The 19,039-nt window shown below is 56.7% G+C and overlaps 1 protein-coding gene across 1 annotated transcript in view; it reads left to right on the forward strand.

Annotated features, from left to right (window-relative positions):
* Positions 1–3,508, forward strand: part of LOC102447747 (C-type lectin-like) — a 146,141-nt gene extending 142,633 nt beyond the window's left edge. Inside the window, exons 3-6 of the mRNA XM_075924592.1 lie at positions 259–353; positions 644–781; positions 2,033–2,147; positions 3,155–3,508. Coding sequence (XP_075780707.1) covers positions 259–353; positions 644–781; positions 2,033–2,147; positions 3,155–3,222 — 416 coding nt within the window. The 3' untranslated portion in view covers positions 3,223–3,508. The remainder of the gene's footprint in view (positions 1–258; positions 354–643; positions 782–2,032; positions 2,148–3,154) is intronic.
* The last annotated feature ends 15,531 nt before the right edge of the window (positions 3,509–19,039 follow it).

The following is a 19,039-nucleotide window of genomic DNA, read 5'->3' on the forward strand; positions in this document are numbered from 1 at the left end:
GCCCATCCTTCCTCGGCGAGGAGACAGCGGTGCCTGTCAGTAGCACAGCCCCACGGCCAAAGCCAACGGGGCCAGGCAGCGGCCGCTGCTGTTTGGGAGCGGCTGCAGCCCCACAGAACGTCACAGGCGGGAGCCGCCCTTTGGGGAGAGGGCAAAGGCTGACAGGGCCTGGGGAGATATGGGGCAGCTGGACGGACGAGAGCCGGCAGGTCAGCTCCCAAATCCTCTCTCCCCGGCCCGGCCCCTCTCTCGGACCAGGCGTGCGGGCGGCGTCCTGTCCCAGTGACTGGCTGTCCTACCGAGGACACTGCTATGCCTACTTCGCCGGTAAGAGGACTTGGAACGACGCAGAGGTAGGAGGCTTTTCTCAGGAATCTGTGGGGCAGGGTGGGGTGTTGGGAGGGGCTGCGGGGGTTTGTTGAGATCACCACAGACCCGGGCTGTATCCCTAGAGAGGTTTGTGTGTGGGGGGAGGGGGGGAGGGAGGAGGCTGCAGAGCTGACGTGGCTAGTGCCTGGCTCCGGGGCTCAGGGGACTCTCCCCTCTCAGCCGCCCCTGCCTTGGTGCAGCCAGGCGGGGCAGGACCCCACACTGGGGCAATCAGCGTCCAGGGTGACAGGCCTGGCCCACGTCCCTGCTGCAGGTGCAGTGTCAGTACCACCGCCCCGGGGCCCACCTGGCCTCCATCCTCGGTGAGGCAGAAGCGCAAAGGCTGGCCGTGTACATCTCCGCGGCGCGCTTGAAGGACGACGTCTGGATCGGCCTGCACGACCCCCAGCAGGCGAGTGCCCGGCCTGGCTCTGCCGCTGGCAGCTGCTCCCCCCACTGGCTGTTTCCCGGGGCGGGGCAGGTCCCACGCCCCACGATCCCTTCATGGGGCTGCCCGGTTTTCCTTGCCCCACTGCTACACCATGCCCCACCCCATGGGCACCAGCGTCTCCCCTCTGCACTGCCCCTTTCGCCCCCGCCCCCTTCCCGTCCCCATCCTACCATCCCCTGCCCCTCCCCTCTGGCTTCTCCCTCCCAGATACAGCCTGGTCCTCGTCCCCCCAGTCCTAACGCTGACCTTTGACCTGCACCTGCCTCCCCAACTACTGCCCCGTCTCCCTTCCCCCTCCCGGCCTCCGCACTGTGCCAAGCCCTCCCCCTCCCCCCACAACCCCTCTCTCTTCCCCCTCCCTCATGTTTTCCAGACCCTTTTCCCTGCCCAAGACCCCTGGTTCTTCTGCCCCTCGACCTCTGCACGGCCCCGCGGTGCTGGTCACTCCCAGGCCGGCCCACAGCGTTTTGGCACTTGAGGCGGGGAGCTCAGATGACGCCCCCAGATGCACGTCTGCACCCGCAGCAGACACAATGTTCTGCACCCTGGGTCCTAGTGGCGCCCTATGCTAAGGCCAGTCCTGGTCGCTCCCTCACCTGGGGATCCCCTCCCCCGGCACTGGATGGGGCTAGTTCTGTGTCCTCCAAGACAGCCAGTCCCCCAAGCGCTGAGGCCAGGCCAGAGCCAGGCCCTTCCAGTGACCGGCCCCTTGTCCCCTGCTCTGAGTGTCCGGAGCTCCCGGTCCTGCTGCCTTGGGGCCAGGCTGGCGCTGAGCCCTCGAGAGGGAAACGGCCCCGAGTCCCCTCCCCCGACCCCCAGCGTCTCCATCACAGACACACGTCGATTTTGCTCCCACCGGCTGAGACCAGCACAGGAAGCCCCCTGCCCCCCATGGTGCCCCAACAACCAGGAAGATGCCTGGCCTGGTGGCCTGGTGCCCACACAGCTACCCAGAACTGGCATCCCTTCTCCAACCAATTCCCTCCCCGAGCCTTGGGAATCTGGATGGGAGGGCGACTGGGCAGGGGGGGAGGTGCAGGTGCTGGGCACCCCCAACATTTCTGCACCCTGGTGCCGAGGTTCATTCGGGCAAAGGGCTTGGCAGGTGCCCAGCCTGTGCCTGACTCTCCCCCGGGCTGGGCAGGGCCCTGCTGCATGGGGCGCAGGTGTGTCTCTCCTCCCCGAGACCCACAACCTCTCCCCTGGCTGCAGGCCCGGCGCTTCCGGTGGTCGGACGGCTCCCAGTTCGGCTACAGAGCCTGGAACGCCAAGGAGCCAAACAACCAGCGTGGCAAAGAGCACTGCGTCCAGCTGCTGAGGAAGAGCGGTGAGCAGACCTCTCGCCGGGACCCTGCGCACACCCTGCAGCCCGCTGCGGGCTGGCCTCCTGGCCCCTCTCCCTGCCTCTCCCCCGGCTCCCTCTGCCCCCCATCTCAGCCGGTGAATCCTCCCCCGCGTGCCCCAGGGCGAGGGCGGCTCCTGTCAGATGGTCAGTTACAGGGACGGCCGGAGCCCGGCGACTCCCCCTGGCTGATCCGGAGGGGGCAGGTGGATTCTTTGTTCGGTCTCTTGGTGGCTTTTGCCCTGTGAGGCAGGAGACAGCAGGGGGCTGCTTTGCCCCCCCGGCAGGTTAGAGGCACCTCAGGGCGGCTCCGACTGTGGTGGTAACAACTTGCATGGCCAGAGCATCAGCTGCACCTCCCCCGCCCCTCGCGCAGGGATGTCAGGCCTGGACAGAGCAGATCTTGGACTCCCCAGCTGCCCATTGGAGCTTCCTGCCTCCAGCTGCTGGTTTGGGCGCAGGGGGTGGGGCGGGGCAGAAAGCCTCGCCCCATTCACTGGCGACAGCACAGACCTGGCTGACCAGAGGAAGCCCCCTCGCCAATTTGTGAGTGACTCACTCTTCAGGGCCATGCTACGGCCTCGCCCTGCCCTGATGCGCCTGAGTCTGAGCGTTCTATCCCCAGCCCTGCCACCGCTCTGCTGGGTGACCTTGGTCAAGTCACTTCCCCGCTGTGGGACTCCTTTCCTTTCCTGCCTCTTTAGGCTGGGCTCTCCCTGGGGCGGGATGGTCCTGCAGTGTGTGCGTGGGCACAGTGCCTAGCGCTACCCGGCCCCGTCGGGCTCTCAGCACAATAGCCGGAGTCTCCCGCTGTTACACTGACACCCAGCGTCCCTCAGGGAGTCTGGCCCTGTCTGAGCACATGGGGCTTCCCCTCCAGCCTCGTGAGCAGCCGCGGGGTCTTCCCTCCACACTGTGCAATGTGGGGGGGGGGTCTTCGCAAGGGCAGGAATGGCCCCACTTGCCCCAGGGATTTCTGTCTTGCATTCTAGGTTATAAGAACTGGAATGATAAAAACTGTAGCACAAAAAACGCCTACGTTTGCAAGTATCGACTCTAGCGAGGGAGCTGCTCACCTGGGCCGGACGGGGAGCTCAGCGCCTGGGCTGCGAAGAACCGGGTCCCTGGGCACGATCAGGCAACGTCCCAGACTTTCCACTGCTTTGCTGCATCTGGGGCCAGTCCGGCCCCTCCCTGAGAGTGGCTCTGAGGTTCCCCAGCTCCAAACTGCCTCCTCCCAGTGTCTCTGTGCTAGTTACACCCCTGCCCCCTCGACGGCTGCAGCGGCTACAGCAATAAACTCTCCTGAGCATGCAGGTCTGTGTGTGTCTCCTCTGTCCCATGCCTGGCCCCGCGTAGATGGGTCCATCCAGCCCCCTCTGGTCCTGAGCAGGCTGGACCTCACTGCAGGGGAGGGAGGGGACCCCGGAGGGAGGCAGGTTGGGCCTGGCCCTTGGGCTAAGGGGCAGGTCTCGGTCTCCCCCCCCAGCTCTCTGTGACAACCAACGTTTCCTCTCTCGTCTGGCCCACCCCTCACCCTGAGCTCCCCAGAGCCGCGATGGGTCTAGCTGTTGTGCAAACATCAGCCCCGCCGAGCCAGGAGCCGGAGCCCGCCGAGCCGGAGCGGAAGGACGCGGAGCCGGAGCTGGGAGCCGTCGCAGACTCCCGGGATGGGGTGCTGAGAGGGGCGCACCAGGGTCACCACCCGTCCTGATTTCAAGGGGACAGTCCCAATGTCTGGGGCTTTGCTTCTACAACCCCTTAGCCCCGCCCCCGTGTTCCAATTGTTCACACTTGCTCTCTGGCCACCCTAGACAGGCAGCCCGCACTGCCCAGCGGGTTCGGGCTCCAGGCACATCGACGGGGCTCTAGGAACCACGTCCTGTCCCTGACACCGACGGCCTGGGCCAGGACCCCTGGGTTCCCTTCCCGGCGTGGCCACCAGCGGCCTCCTGTGTGGCCTCCCCAGTTCCCAGGCTGCGCCGGGGCTAATGACACCCACCTGCCACTGCACCACGGGGCGAGGGTGATGCCAGGCACGGCTGTGACACACTCAGACTGTTGTGCACACGGGGCACCAGGGTGAGGGGAGGCGCCCCAGCGTTGCATGGCGAGGGGAGGCCACACCCAGTCTCTGGGGCTCACCGGCTGGAGGGGTGTCTGGCCAGCTGTGCCCCATTGGCTCTGGGGATGGGCCTCCCCTGAACCCTGGCAGTACAGAGCTGCAGCCAGCCTGCCCCGCCCCTGTGCCGGGGATTAGAACCAGGAACGTGCGCCGTGTGTGGATGCTGTGAGACGCCGGCGACTGTCCGCCCGGGTTCACCTCCTCTGTCCCCTGTTTGCTCCGTCGCTGGGCAGGGGAGACACACCGCTGGGTGTGAGCCGGGGAGGGTTCAGAAATAAGACAGGCGGAATGATGGAAACCCAGGGGCTTCCTGATGCCACCCCGGGGCGGTGTTCAGACCCGGCCTGGCAGATGAGACCATGCGGGACAGGAAACCAGCGAACCAAAACGGGCGTGTTGGGAATCGAAGCAGAGACGTGGTCCCCCATGGAGACCGACCGGGCGGGACGGCTCGGCGGGTGAACCAGCCGGGTGACAGCTGTCAGGTGAGGGGCTGGGACTGGGGGTACCAGACGGGGTCACCCCTGGGACCCGAGAGTGAGTGTTCAGCACCGGGCGAGGATCAGCCCTTGGCACCGATCTGCTACCGCCTGGGCGGCCCCGTCAGCGGCTTGCAGGTGCCGCAGCCAATCAGCTCCCCCCAGCTGGCCAGTCAGCTGCTTGGCAGGAAGCCCATCTCCACATCAGCTGCTTGGCAGGAGGCTTGTTCAGAAGCTCTCCCGGCCTGTGCCGGCTGCAGATCCCAGCTCAGCTCTGGCTGCCGGCAGGTGAAGCTTTTTCCAGGACAGGGAGCCGGGCCTGGGCCTGGAGGGACACGGGTGGCTCGTCAGCTGGCTGCAGGGGGCTGGGACCCACAGGGACACAGGCAGTTTTGAATCTAGCTGCAGGGAGCCGGGGCTGGAGGGAGCTGGGTGGGCAGCTAAGCAGATTCAGGGTCTGGCACACGTCTTCGCCATGAAGACTTGAGCATCCCACCTTCCTTGCACCCAGAGACCCATTGTCAGCCTCCCCAGCCAACTCCATGGCTTGGGCCCTCTCCCGCTGTCTGGCCCCAGAGGCTCTCGAGATCCGAGTTTGACAGTTTGGGAGCCGTATCCCATTAGAACAAGGACCCAAGTTCCTTTGCCAAGCCCCACGGACACACACACCTGCACGCTGCCCGCACGGCACAAGGGGCAGAGCAAGGCAAAGCAAAGCTTCAGGATTCAGTCCCTCTCCGACCCGTCTCACCGCTGCTGTGAGTCTCCGGGTTTGGCTCACGCCCTGAAGGGTCTCCGGGGGCCCTTGTGGGTCTCCTGCCTCCACCCTTTCTGCTGGGACTGCCGGTTCTGGCCGCGCTTGGCTCCCCTCGCTTACAGAGCACTGAAAGGCCAAAAGCCCAAGAACAGGTATGTAAGATCTTGACCAGTCTCTGTTAGGAATCTCTCCCAAATGCCCAAACTCCACGGGCCGGTCTGAGGCATGAGGCCTAGTTAACAGTGGACAACATGGCTAGGAAAGCTTGAGATCAGCAAGAAACAGACATAGATCAGCAAGAAATTTCCACTACATGCATCTGACGAAGTGGGTCTTTGCCCACGAAAGCTCATGCTCCTACACTTCAGTTAGTCTATAAGGTGCCACAGGACTCCTCGTCACTTTTGCAGATTCAGACTAACACGGCTACCCCTCTGATACTTAAGAAACAGACATGTTTGTTTAACCAGCCATAAACTAGCAAGACAGCACAACCCCCGGTGGGGAGCAGTAATTGGGGACGTATCATGAGTTACAGGCTCGTAATTCACAGAGAGGGGAGTAACAGAGTCCAGGGGCCACCTCCGGGGACCACCCTGCCACTGTATCCCCCGCTCTGCCTCTTCTATGTTTCTTAACCCTCTATGGCCTCCCCTCCCTCACTGGCCATGCCCCTGAGTTCCAGTTGACCCCATCACTCAACGTCCGGCCGGGGTTCCTCTCTGGGGTTCTGGCCTCTCCACTCTTCTCTGGATGGGGCCAGTTGCTGGGGTCGAGGTCGGGGTCCTCTCGGCTCCCCACGGCCAGTCTCCTGCTGGGGAGAATGCAGCCAGCCTCCACCTCGCTTCTTCCCGGCTCTTTCTCCCCATTGTGTGCGTCCCAACCTCCTTTTAAGCTCCCCGTGCTCAGCATGGTGTCGGGGCGACTCTGTGGCATCCCCCGCCTTCCCTCTCCTCTGGGTCCTACGCCCCGCTGCATCTCGGCGCACTGCTGTGCATGGGCGGCAGACCCAGCGCGGCTCAGAGCCCGCTCCCCAGAGCCGAAGTGGCGCTGTGCTTAGTGCGGGGGTTCAAGCCCCCGTCACACCGGGCCTCGGAGACTCCAAATCCTGCAGAGAAGCCAGTTTCCACACACTGGAGCCGATTCCCCTCTCCCCGTGGGTGGAGAACGAACTACCCCTCAGGTCTGTGGGCTGAGATCTGTGCAACACCCATGCATAGGAAAGGGAATCCCGGCCCTGCATCCCCTCTGACAGCCAGTAGGTGGCGCTGCGCCCCCACATGCCCACGGTCCATCTCCGGCTGTGAGGGCCCCAGGTGGATCAGAGCTGGAGCAGCTCTGGGCCCCGCACTGCACTGGGGGGTGTCTTGTGCCTCACAGCTCACCGGGGTCCCCGAGATCCAGGCAGCAGCTGGAGCTCATGGAGGAGGGAAATGCAGAGGGAGCCGCTGCCAACTGGGCTGGGAAAAGGGCCACAGCTGGCTCCTCGGGGGTGTTCTCCAGGCCACTTTGGGGCGAAGAAAAAGACTCCACCCACCCATCTACTCACCCCCCTCGCAGGGCTCTAGCTAGTCCCTCTGTCTCGCGGTGTCCTTATCTAGTTCCGTCTGTCCACCCGCCCGTCCCTCCTGAGATGTTTAGCTTGTGGTCTGAGAAAGCGAAAACCCGGCGGGGCAGCCTGGCCTCTGGGGGTTGACTCCTTCCCATTTTTAAATCCCCTTAGTCTGAACTCGTGGAATGAGGTGTAACAGTTAACTCAAGCTAAGGACTTAGTTCGAGTTAACGTTTGACTGCCGCTGTAGCTGCGGGCATTTAGTTCGGACTAAGGGGATTTAAAAATGGTGCCCGGACAGGAAGATGCAAATAAAGCCTGGGATATTTAAACCCCGGGTTTCATTTGCAACTTCAAATGCCTCCTTTAGCCTCCCTAGTTCGAACTAGGGGGTAGTGTAGACATACCCCCTGGCAGGTAGGATCCTAAACCTCCCTTGCTGCAGTTTAACCCTATTGCTTCTTGTCCTGTCATCAGAGGCCAAAGAGATGGATCCCCCCCCTCCTCCCTGAAACACCCTTTTAGATACCTGAAAACTACTGTCATGTCCCCTCTCTGTCTTCACTTTTCTAAACTAAACAAGCCCAAATCCTTCAGCTTGCCTCCTAGCTCATGTTTTCTAGATCTTTAATAATTTTTGTTACTCTTCTCTGGACCTTCTCCAATTTTTCCACATCTTTCTTGAAATGCAGAACCCAAAACGGGACACAAGACTCCAACTGAGGCTTAATCAGCACAGAGTAGAACGGAAGAATGACTTCTCGTGTCTGGCTCACAACACTCCCAAGCACAGCTTGGTTTATGATGCAGACAAGAAGCAAAACCTAATAGCAAACATTGCAATAAAACCATGTCCTAAGATAGAGTAAATTTCCATAGAAGCCATGGTGTCTTCCTGCCTTAACACCGGGTCTGCATTTATGAGCGTATCTGAGACGTATCTACCAACAGCACAAGCCATTCCTACCGCTAATCAGGAAGGGTGGCTGGGAAGGTGAGACAGAAGGATACAGAGCTTATAAGCCAAACATACAGAACTTAGAGCCTTCACTATACTTATTATATTCTTATACAAACCCTAAAATCCTACATTTTGGCTGCAGTTGTTCCTTCCTAAGTGGAGCGCTCTGCATTTGTCCATATTGAATGTCACCCTATTTACCTCAGACCATTTCTCTGCTTTGTCCAAATCATTCTGAATTTTATTCCTGTCCCCCAAAGCACTTGTAACCCCTCCCTGCTTTGTCTGCTCCACAGACGTTAGAAGTGAGTCTCTACGCCATGATCTCATCCACTGATGAAGATGTTGAACAGCGCTGGTCCCAACATGGATCCCTGCAGAACCCCACAGAGTGCACTGAGCAACCTGTAGGATAACAGCTCTTCTGCCCCAGAAGGGGGCAGCCCTCTGGGGATCTCTGGGACCCAGCCCCTAGTCCCTGCACCCCAGTTTCCCAGGTACTAAGCAGAACTCCAGAAATACTGTATGAATGTAAATGGCATAATTGGGCTAACACAACTCACTGCTGTTCCTTATTAAGCAATTTTCATTTGCTCACTCACCTGGTATTAGGACAAATGCGAGCAATATTTTAACCTTTGATTAGAAATACAGAAACAAACAAACTACAAAGGATATAGAGCATGTCTTAGGAATGTGCATTTCTGAAACATCAGCCCTGTAGAATAGCCTCCCCCTAGTAGCTTTCCCCACCTTTTATTTCAGAAAGTGAAGAAAGCTACGAGGGGAGAAGCTGTCCTAGATTTGCTTTCCACCAATAGGGAGGAACGGGTTGAGAATTTTAAAGTGGAAGGCAGCTTGGGTGGAAGTGATCGTGGAATCCTAGAGTTCATGATTCTAAGGATGAGTAGGAGGGAGAACGGCAACATGGACACAATGGATTTCAGGAAGGTGGATTTTAGCAAAGTCCGAGAGCTGGTACGTAAGGTCCCTGGGAAACAAGTCTAAAGAGGACAAACAACTGAAGACGGCTGGCAGTTTTTCGAAGGGGCATTATTAAGGGCAGACGAGCAAACTATTCCATTGCAGAAGGAAAGATAGGAAGTACGGCGGGAGACCACCTTGGCTTAACCAGGAGGTCTCAAATGATCTAAAATCCAAAAGGAGTGCCACAAGAAGGGGAAATTAGATCAAGTTACAAAGGATGAATACAAATAACGTAAATACGTAGGGGCAAAATTAGAAAGGTCAAGACACAAAACGAGCTCCAATTAGCTAAAGACATAAAAGGGCGAGAAGAAAATGTCACCAGGGCAGCTTGGGAGGAAAATTCTAACCACAGGGTAATCCCCACTTACTTGCCAGATAGTTGGAGACCTCCAAGAAATAACACAAACACACACAATACATCCAACACAATAATTATATTAAACAGGAGACAAATAGAACATAACAGGGTAAAACACTATTTTTAGCTTCACCGGTGCCCACGCTGTGGTTGCCCCAGTCATGTGACTCGATGTAGTGAATGTAAGATCAGTGTCCCGTTGGTACACGTACTTTGTTGGGGTCCTTGATGACCTATGACCACAACGTTCTTCTCTGCCGTGGTTTCACAGGGTGGCTGACTGGCTTCCGCGCAGCCCAAAGGACTCACAAGCGGGAGACAGTGGTAAATCCCTCCACAGGTTTCATGTGCAGCAGGTTATAACATCCCAAAGCCTTCCTCCCTGGCTTGAGGACACCGTTCAGGGAGTAGGAGGTCCCCAAAACAAATCCCTCGACTGACTCACTAAGAGATGGTTCACTCACAAAGTCCATGAATGATCCTCAGGTTCAGAGACGACTCTGGACTCCTCAGTCACTGCAGGGGGCTGGTCTCTGCTGGCAGGGATCCTCTTCAGGCAGGAATCGGGCAGCTTCGGTGCCAGGATTTCCCCTCTCCACAAAGGGGTGCAGGGCCCAAGGTGCAGATTACACAACTGTACTAACATCCAACCTGCAGTCTCCTCGCCCAGCGCCCAGACACACACCCAGCCGGCAGCAGCCCTGAACTAGCCACAGAGCAGAGCTGACCACGTGGTGACCGGTCTCACTAGGGAGCTGGGGGCTAACTCAGCCTGGCTGGGGACGTTTCCCAGCAAACTCTCCAAACTGGGAATCAGGAGTGGAGAAGGAAAAGCCCAGCGGAGGGATCTTGCTTTCACATCCCTAGAGGCCAGTCTCAGGGGGGACCCTGTATGCCGGCCTGGGGCTTACTAGCTCCCCACACGGCCAGTCCTGCCCTTGCTGTGGCTGGCTCCAGACTACTTCAAAAACGGCTTCTCCCCTTTTCTGAACTCCCTGGGAGGGGCAACTCACTCCCTATTGGTTGTCAGGCAGACTCTGAGTTGGCCTTGGCTCCCCCTCCCTACCAGCGACACTGCGCCTCTCCCTGAGGTGCCAGCCGACAGAGCCCCAGGAATCTACGTCATCTCCTTGGGGGTTCCAGTGGCTTTATGCTCAAAAGCTTATGCCCAAATACATTACTTAGTCTTTAAAGGCAAATCTAGTTGCCCATCTATAAAAAGGGAAATACGGACAACTCACGAAACTACAGATAAGTCAGCTTAATGTCAGTTCCAGGACGATAATGGAGCAAATAAAAAAAGGACACTGTCTGCAAAGATCTAAAAGATAACAAGGTGATAAGTAACGGTTAACATGGATTTGGTAAAAACAAATTATGTCAAAGCAACGTGGTATCTCTCTTGGATAAGATAACAAGCTGTGTGGAGAAGGAGGAAGTGGTAGATGTGGTAGAGACTTTAGTAAGTTATTTAGAATAGACTCCCACGGCCTTCTTGTTAATAAATTAGGGAAACGCACCCTAGATGAGGCTGTTATAAGGTGGGTGCATAGCGGGTTGAGTAACTGCTCCCAGAGAATAGTTCTCAATGGGTCACAGTTGTGCCAGGCAGGACTAAAGCGTGGGGTTCTGCAGGGGTCAGTTTTGGGACCGGTTCTGTTCAGTATCTTCATCAATGATTTAGATGCTAGCCTAGAGCAGGGGTGAGGTATGGACCCTGTCTTGCCTGGGCACGTCACATGGAGTTCCTCGTGGAAAAGCAATGATTCTTCGACCACGGGATGCGGATTCAGGCACAAGGGTTGCTAGGGTAGTTGGGATATTAACGGAAAGGGAAGAGCATCTTTGCAGGCAGGCTCCAAGCCGAGACTGTACCGCAGAGCAGTGGTGCGTCTGTCCACCCTCCTGTGTAGCCGCTGGATTAAACCATCCCCTAGAACTGGGGTGTTTTTCTCCCCAACGCTCGGCTGACAAAGGTGCTGGTGCCGACACGGCCCTAGTAAGAAGAGGTTTAAACTAGGTTCATCGGGGGATGAGCTAAGCCCTGAGGTAAGTGGGGAAGTGAGATACCGGGAAGAAACACAAGGAGGAAGGAGCAACAAAGGAGGACCCCGATTCGAATGGAGAAGGTCGGGCAATCGGACGGTTATCTCAGGTGTCTGTACACGAATGCAAGGAGCCTGGGAAACAAACAGGAAGAACTGGAACCCCTGGTGCAGTCCCAGAGCTATGATTTGACTGATCGGAGGCTTGGTGGGATGACTCGCATGCCTGGAGCGCTGTCATGGAAGGGTATGGACTGGTCAGGAAGGACAGGCAGGAAGAAGAGGAGGAGGACTTGCTCTGTATGTAAGAGAGCACTAGGATTGCTCGGAGCTCCAGTATTTAGAGGGAGAAAAGCCTGTTGGGAGTCTATGGGGTAAGTTTAGAGGTGGGAGCAACAGGGGTGATGTCGTGGTCGGTGCTGTCCTGGGCAGAACTGACAGGGAGCCTGGCACATGCTCACTGAGGTGCCGGTTGCTGACTCTATAAGCCGTGGTCAATTCTGGGACGTGGTTTTAAAGCTGCTTCAGATCACCCCTGGCAGAGGGCCCGGCTGCGCAATGTGGCGGTTGAGAGCCGACTGGCAACGCTAGAGAGACAGAATCAGAGAACTGTAGAATCACAGGCACTAGAACAGGCAGGGACCTGGACAGGTCATTGAGTCCTGTCCCCCGCCCTCCTGGCAGGACCCAGCACCATCTGGACCATCCCTGCCCGGTGTCCATCCAACCTAGATAGATTCAGCCACCCCGATAGGCGGCCCAGAGGGAAAGGTGTCCCAGGGCAGGTGTGAGGTGGCAGGTCAGGAACGGTTCCCAGACGGGGCTCACAAGGTGCCATTCGGCTCTGAAGGACCAAACGGCCTGGCCGGCGGAAGCTCTTGCTGGTTGGGCGGCCCTGTGCGAGCAGGGGAATCACTAGGTGTCACGTTTCTGGATTTTAAGGGGAGCAGCCAGATCCCTGCTATGCCCACGGGGAGGTGGTGACCCCAAAGTCGGTACAATGGGAGGTGTCCAATGAAAGCTTGTGTTCTACTGATTCTGTGTGTGCTCCTCATGTACTCGTGTGATGTCTGTGTGTGGAGTTATGAATGTGGCCTCTGTGATGATGTCAGGGATGGTACTTGGTCCTGCTGTGAGGGCAGGGGACTGGACTCAATGACCTTTCAAGGTCCCTTTCAGCTCTAGGAGACAGGCAATCTCCATTAATAAAGATGATACTGTGAGTGTTCTCCACACAAGACAGAGTGATAGCCTGGATTGCCTGCTGTGAGGAAGGACTGTCCAGTCAATGACTATGCTCATTAGGGACCATGGCTCTCAAGGTGCCCAGTACACACCTGAGGAAGGTGTCTGGTATCTGCAAACCAGCCAATGTCATGGCTGCTGCAATGGGGCACAGGGATAGGTCACTGGGCCATGTGACCTGCTCCAGCTTGGAAGGTACCAGATGCAGCCTTGCGAGGAACAGAGAGCCAGGAAGAATTGTTGGCCCATCCTGACACAGGATGTACAGCAGAGACATTTAAGTTAGCAGTTTGTAACATCTCTGCTGAGAGCCTGCATCAAGAGCTGGGAGATTCAATGCATGTCATGTATTCTCCTTAACCTCTTCACTCTCATGCTTTTCTTTCTTTTGTTAATCAACCCTGAGATGCTAGATTCTAACGGATCGGCCCAGCGTGATCTTGTGGGCAAGATCCAAAATGTAAATTGACCGGGAACTGTGGCTGGTTCTTTGGGACTGGGGGGACCTATCTGGGATTGGTGAGATTGGGTCCTATAACCCCTCACCTGTGGGCAGGCCCAGGGCTGATGGTGACACAGGGAGAGCTGGGATGTCTGAGGGGTTTTGCTCGTGAGGTTTCCTGCTGGCCAGATTGACAGCTGAAGCGCTCGGTGTGACTGGTTTGTGGCCTGTTTGGAAAGGTCTCCAGTCCAGGGGGTAAGCAGCCCTGAATTTGAGCAATGTGCCCAAGCAGACGCCCTCAGCAGTGCCCAGATCCAGTCTGGTCCTTCGCAGCAGCAGAGGGAGTAAGTCTGGGGGGAGGCAAGGTCCCTGCTTTGCCCCTGGGGAGGAGGGTGGCCGGGAGGCCGGGCGTTCTCCTCCCCTCCCGTTACTCGTCCCACGCCCCCTGCACAGACGGAGGGGCCCATGGGATGCTGTCGCTGTGATTCCACTGAACCCCAGGAACACATGTCCAATGCGGGGGAGGGGGTTAGGGTACCGCATGGTCCTGCTCCTCCCCAGACAGCGGCTCCTCATCACTCGGGGCCTGCGAGTGACCCATGTTCATCACAGCCGGGCAGCAAACATGTGGAGTCTGTCGGGGGAAGCGCCAGGCAGCCCTTAATGGGAGAGGCTGGGGCAGAAGTGTCCGTCCAGAGGCCTCAGCCAGTGAACCAGACACGCCCGCTGGGCATATGGCTGAATTAGCCTCGGTTGGCGGACAGACGGCCCTGGCAGCTTTGGCCTGGGCAGGTGCCAACTGGACAAGGCCGAGCCAAGGTCACTGTTGTGGCTGTGGCAGAGACTGTCGCTGGAAGCTGACTTTTTCCAGGCAGCCAAGTCCAGCGCCGGGTTAGCAGCAGCGAGAAGGACTTGGACAACCATCCCACCAGGGAGCAAGAAGCCACCAGGGTCAGGAGGAAAACCTGCAGGGGGCTAGGCAGGGGGCTAGGCAGGAGGCAGGGGGCCAGGCAGCCGCTGCACGGCCGGAGCACAGAAGGTAAACACAGGCTCCTAATTGCAAGTGATCTGGCCACGCTGGAGACGTGGCCTGAGGCCAACAGGATGGAGGAGAAATGCGAAGGACCCCGCTAGGGAGGAACACACGGAACGGGCAGCGACTGGCTTGGATGGAGCCCTGCCGCAAGGGATCGGGGTTCAAGGGGCATCAGGCCGCAGTCAGAATCAGAGGGAACTGGTCACCCGAAGAGTAATGGGACAATGGACCGGTGACCCCTCCATGGTCTGAGCCGGGGAGCCCTCGGCCTTGCCCTGCGCCCGCACTCCGAGCCGCGAGGCAGTGCAGGGCCGGCTCCTTGGGGGATGCTGCCAATGGGTCAGGGGCATCTGAGCGGAGGAGCTGGACCCATCGCAGGTAACAGAGGGGTTGTGTTTAAGGGGGGCTCTGGATCATCTGGCCCCTTTTGAGTGGCACCCGGCACTAAACACCCCCCGGCCTTTGGCTCTCGTCAGCGCTGTGGGACTAGTCCCTTCATGAGGAGATTGTGGTGATGTGACGATGGTTGTATTAGGCGCAGGATGGGTCACGTGAGGTGTCACGGCAGAGGCTACAAGTTCCTGGCTACGGCTGTTCTATTGTCTGCATGAACCACGTCTGCACCTTGTGCTAGGAACGTGGACGAGACACCAACCACCAACGTGCAGAGCCAGGCAAACAGCAACGGCCTGGCTGGTGAGTTAATGGCCGTTAGGGGGAAGAGTGAAGGTTGAAGGAGCTAATCGCCCACCTTCCCCAGACGGCTTCTGAGCTGCTGCATTAACACTGCAGGGTCATGTGATCATGCCCCCTGGTACTAACCTCTATCTTAGACTGCTAGTTGTTTTCCACAAACAGAGGCTGGGAGCTGTGGAGACGGGACAGGATGGGAACTCCAGCCCAGGGCAGACAATGTTGCAGCGGGCAGTGGAAATCACAGACTGTGAGACTTCCCTGACCCCCGGGACATGCTCATTGCTTTGATTATAATTATGTACAATTGATCTGTCTGCAGTTACTAAACCAGTCTGACATCTGATGAAACAGTGTGTTTTGGGTGGAATCTCAGCGCGGGCTAGAAAGGCCGGTGTGTCCTCTCCACACTAGGGAGGGGGGGAGAGCCAGACTGGGTAATGAACGTCCACTGGCCCGGGCCACAACAGCTCATGAAACCATCTACACGTTTTGTGAGTCTTCAGAGTGCTACCAGACCATTTATTGTTTTATAAGTTTATCTTCGTTTTTCTATTAGTTCTCATTCATTTATTTTCCAATACAGGTCCTGACCGCCTCAGACAAGAGATGGAGCCCCTGCTGGACCCGCCTGTGTAGCAGAACGGCTCCTCTATGAACAGAACTTCTTCCTTCAATGAAGTCTTCTTGCACGTATGAAACTGCAAGGCAGCTTGAAGGGTATTCAGCCTGCTCGGCACACACCATGGGCTGTGTCTAGACTGGCAAGGTTTTCCAAAAAAGTGGCTGCTTTTGCGGAAAAACTTGCCAGCTGTCTACACTGGCCGCTTGAATTTGCGCAAAAGCACTGACGTTCTACTGTCTGAAATCAGGGCTTCTTGCGCAAATGCTTTGACGTTCCCATTCGGGCAAAAGCCCTTTTCCGGAAATGTTTTTGCGCAAGAGGGTCAGTGCAGACAACTAAAAACTGTTTTACACAAAAAAGCCGCGATAGTGAAAATGGCGATCGGGGCTTTCTTGCGCAAAACCGCGTCTAGATTGGCACAAACGCTTTTCTGCAAAAAAAAAAAAAAAGTGTCCGTGCCAATCTAGACGCTCTTTTCCGCAAATGCTTTTAACGGAAAACTTTCCCATTAAAAGCATTTGCGGAAAATCATGCCAGTCTAAACGTAGCCCGTGGGTCTGCTGTGGTCTCTCCTGCAATCAGAGAGACGTCCATCTGGCCCCACACACCTCTGCCTGCCTCAGTTGCCTGCAGGAGACTGGTCAGTGTTGATGGATTCATATTTTGTCCTAGGAGAGCAAGGCTGGACTCCGATCCTTTTGAAAATCAGCTGCCTCTAAGGCTGAACAAATGTTTTTGTAAATAATCATTGCAATGGTAAAATGCTAGAAAAGGCCCACTTGTGACTGTGGACAAAATAAATACATTTCTGTCATTTGACTCCTGTATTTAATTTGGTCTCTCTTTAGATTTATAAATGAAGGTTGCGACTGCATCTACATTCCTGATTTGAAATATAAATGTGCAGTATATGTGTATATAATACATGTATATACACACACACACACATATATACAGGGCTCGACAAACTGCTGAATCTACTCGACCGAGGCGACTAGATTTCAGCTGGTTGCTCCATGCTCCCCATGCACCGGCGCTTCATGCCTGTGCAGTGCCGGTCTGGCGCATGCGCGGTGCGGGGCTTGCGAGTAGCGCTCACCGGAGTTTGTCAAGCCCTGCATAGACACATATGCACACATACAAGTATATATTTGCATGCATATTATATATATATATATATATATATATATATACACACAGAGGGTATGTCTACACTACCCTCCTAGTTCGAACTAGGAGGGTAATGTATGCATACCGCACTTGCAAATGAAGCCCGGGATTTGAATTTCCCGGGCTTCATTTGCATAAGCGGGGCTCCGCCATTTTTAAATCCCCGCTCGTTCGAACCCTGTGCCGCGTGGCTAGACGCGGCACGAACTAGGTAGTTCGAACTAGGTTTCCTAGTTTGAACTACCGTTACTCCTCATTCCACGAGGAGTAACGGTAGTTCGAACTAGGAAGCCTAGTTCGAACTACCTAGTTTGTGCCGCATGTAGCCGCGCGGCACAGGGTTCGAATGAGCGGGGATTTAAAAATGGCGGATCCCCGCTTATGCAAATGAAGCCCGGGAAATTCAAATCCCGGGCTTCATTAGCAAGTGCGGTATGCCTACATTACCCCGCTAGTTCGAACTAGCAGGGTAGTGTAGACATACCCAGAGTGTTTCTTTTGTGACGGTACGCCCCAGGACCGCATACCCGCTCCTATTTTCCCATCTTACTTGAATGGAATGGGATTCCCCTCTGGCGTACCAGCACCTGTTTCCTGGAATGGCTTGGCTCCTGATGGAAGTGCGCCTGGGACACACGGCTCTTAAAGGGACCGCGACAGTATTTTTTTTTCCTCAACAACTTTGAGCCTAAAATGCCGACACCTTTTTGCCTACAATGTGTACGTGTGGTGGTTTTCTGTGTGTGTGTATATATATATATACTAGCCAATTAGCCCGTCATAAGACGGGCTTTTCAGGTCTCTCCTCCATGTCGGTCTTCTCTCCTGAGCCTCCGGTCTCTCTCTCTCTCTCTCCCCCTCCTCCTACTGCCTCCCCCTCTCTCTCTCTCAGCTCTCCTCCCCCTCCTGCCTCTCACTCAGGGGACCGCGGAGCCCAAATGGCCATTTGGGCCTCGCACTCCCCGTGCTGCATGGGGGGCGGGGAGCCCAAACAGTCGCTTGCGCCGCTTGATCCCACGCGGTGACCTGACTGAGCAGCGCAGAAGTCTGCCGAGCGCCACGGCGGGAGGCCAAGGGGGACGGGACGGTGATGTTCATGGCTAGGGACGGGGCCTGGAGCCGCTGTCAGACCGCACGTCATCGCCCCACCCCTCTTTGCCTCCCATCGTGGTACTCAGATGACTTCTGCACTGCTCAGTCAGGCCGCCACGTGGGAGCAAGGGGCGCAAGCGACTGTTTGGGCCCCGTGTCCCCCATGCAGCACGGGCCGCCCAGAGGGAACAGCCAGCATTTCAGGAAACAGCGCCGCCCAGAGGGAATAGCCAGCATTTCAGGCAACAGCACCCCCCAGAGGGAACAGCCAGTATTTCAGGCAACAGCGCCCCCCAGAGGGAACAGCCAGCATTTCAGGCAACAGCGCCCCCCAGAGGATACAGCCAGCATTTCAACAACAGCGCCCCCCAGAGGGAACAGCCAGCATTTCAGGAAACAGCGCCCCCCAGAGGATACAGCCATCATTTCAGGCAACAGCGCCACCCAGAGGGAACAGCCAGCATTTCAGGAAACAGCGCCCCCCAGAGGATACAGCCAGCATTTCAGGAAACAGCGCCCCCCAGAGGATACAGCCAGCATTTCAGGAAACAGCGCCGCCCAGAGGGAACAGCCAGCATTTCAGGCAACAGCGCCCCCCAGAGGGAACAGCCAGCATTTCGGCATTACAGACTCTCAGACACTGGGCTGCTATATATATGATATATGTGTGTGAAAAAGAAAGTAACCCTACAATAATGCAGTTGATTAGCCACAGATTTCCATGGAACGGCTACTTTTTATTTCCTGATACGTGAGTACAATTGAGATGAGATATTTTTGTACTTTTACTCCAGTCATTTTCCAGGAGGATACTTTGACGTTTACTGAGTTACATGTTTCAAAGTAGCAGTACTTTTACTCAAGTGACTTTTTTGGGGACTTTTTCAACTGACTGATTGTGGCCCCCAGACTCCTTCCCACAAACCCTCTCAATTTCTCCACTTGTAATTCGGCTTCAAGGGTGAACTGTATACACCCGTGTGGCTAGGGACATGACTTCTGACCCGGCTACCGGAGAGATCTCACAGAGCAACAGTAAATGGGGATGAGGGATCCAGCGGGCGCGGATGTCAGGTTCTGGCATGGATCCCTTCTCAGCCCGGGGCCGTACGATGCCTCCCTTAGTGCCAAGGGTGGAGACCCAGTCCTGCCTCTAAGCCCAAAGGCCAGATCCAACCTGCCTCCCTCCAGGGTCCCCTCCCTCCCCTCCAGTGGAGTCCGGGCTGCTCAGGACCAGAGGGGGCTGGATGGACCAATCTACATGGGGCCAGGCATGAGAAAGAGGAGACACACACAGACCTGCATGC

This window comes from Pelodiscus sinensis, chromosome 1 (assembly GCF_049634645.1).
Source record: "Pelodiscus sinensis isolate JC-2024 chromosome 1, ASM4963464v1, whole genome shotgun sequence".
Taxonomy (NCBI): domain Eukaryota; kingdom Metazoa; phylum Chordata; order Testudines; family Trionychidae; genus Pelodiscus; species Pelodiscus sinensis.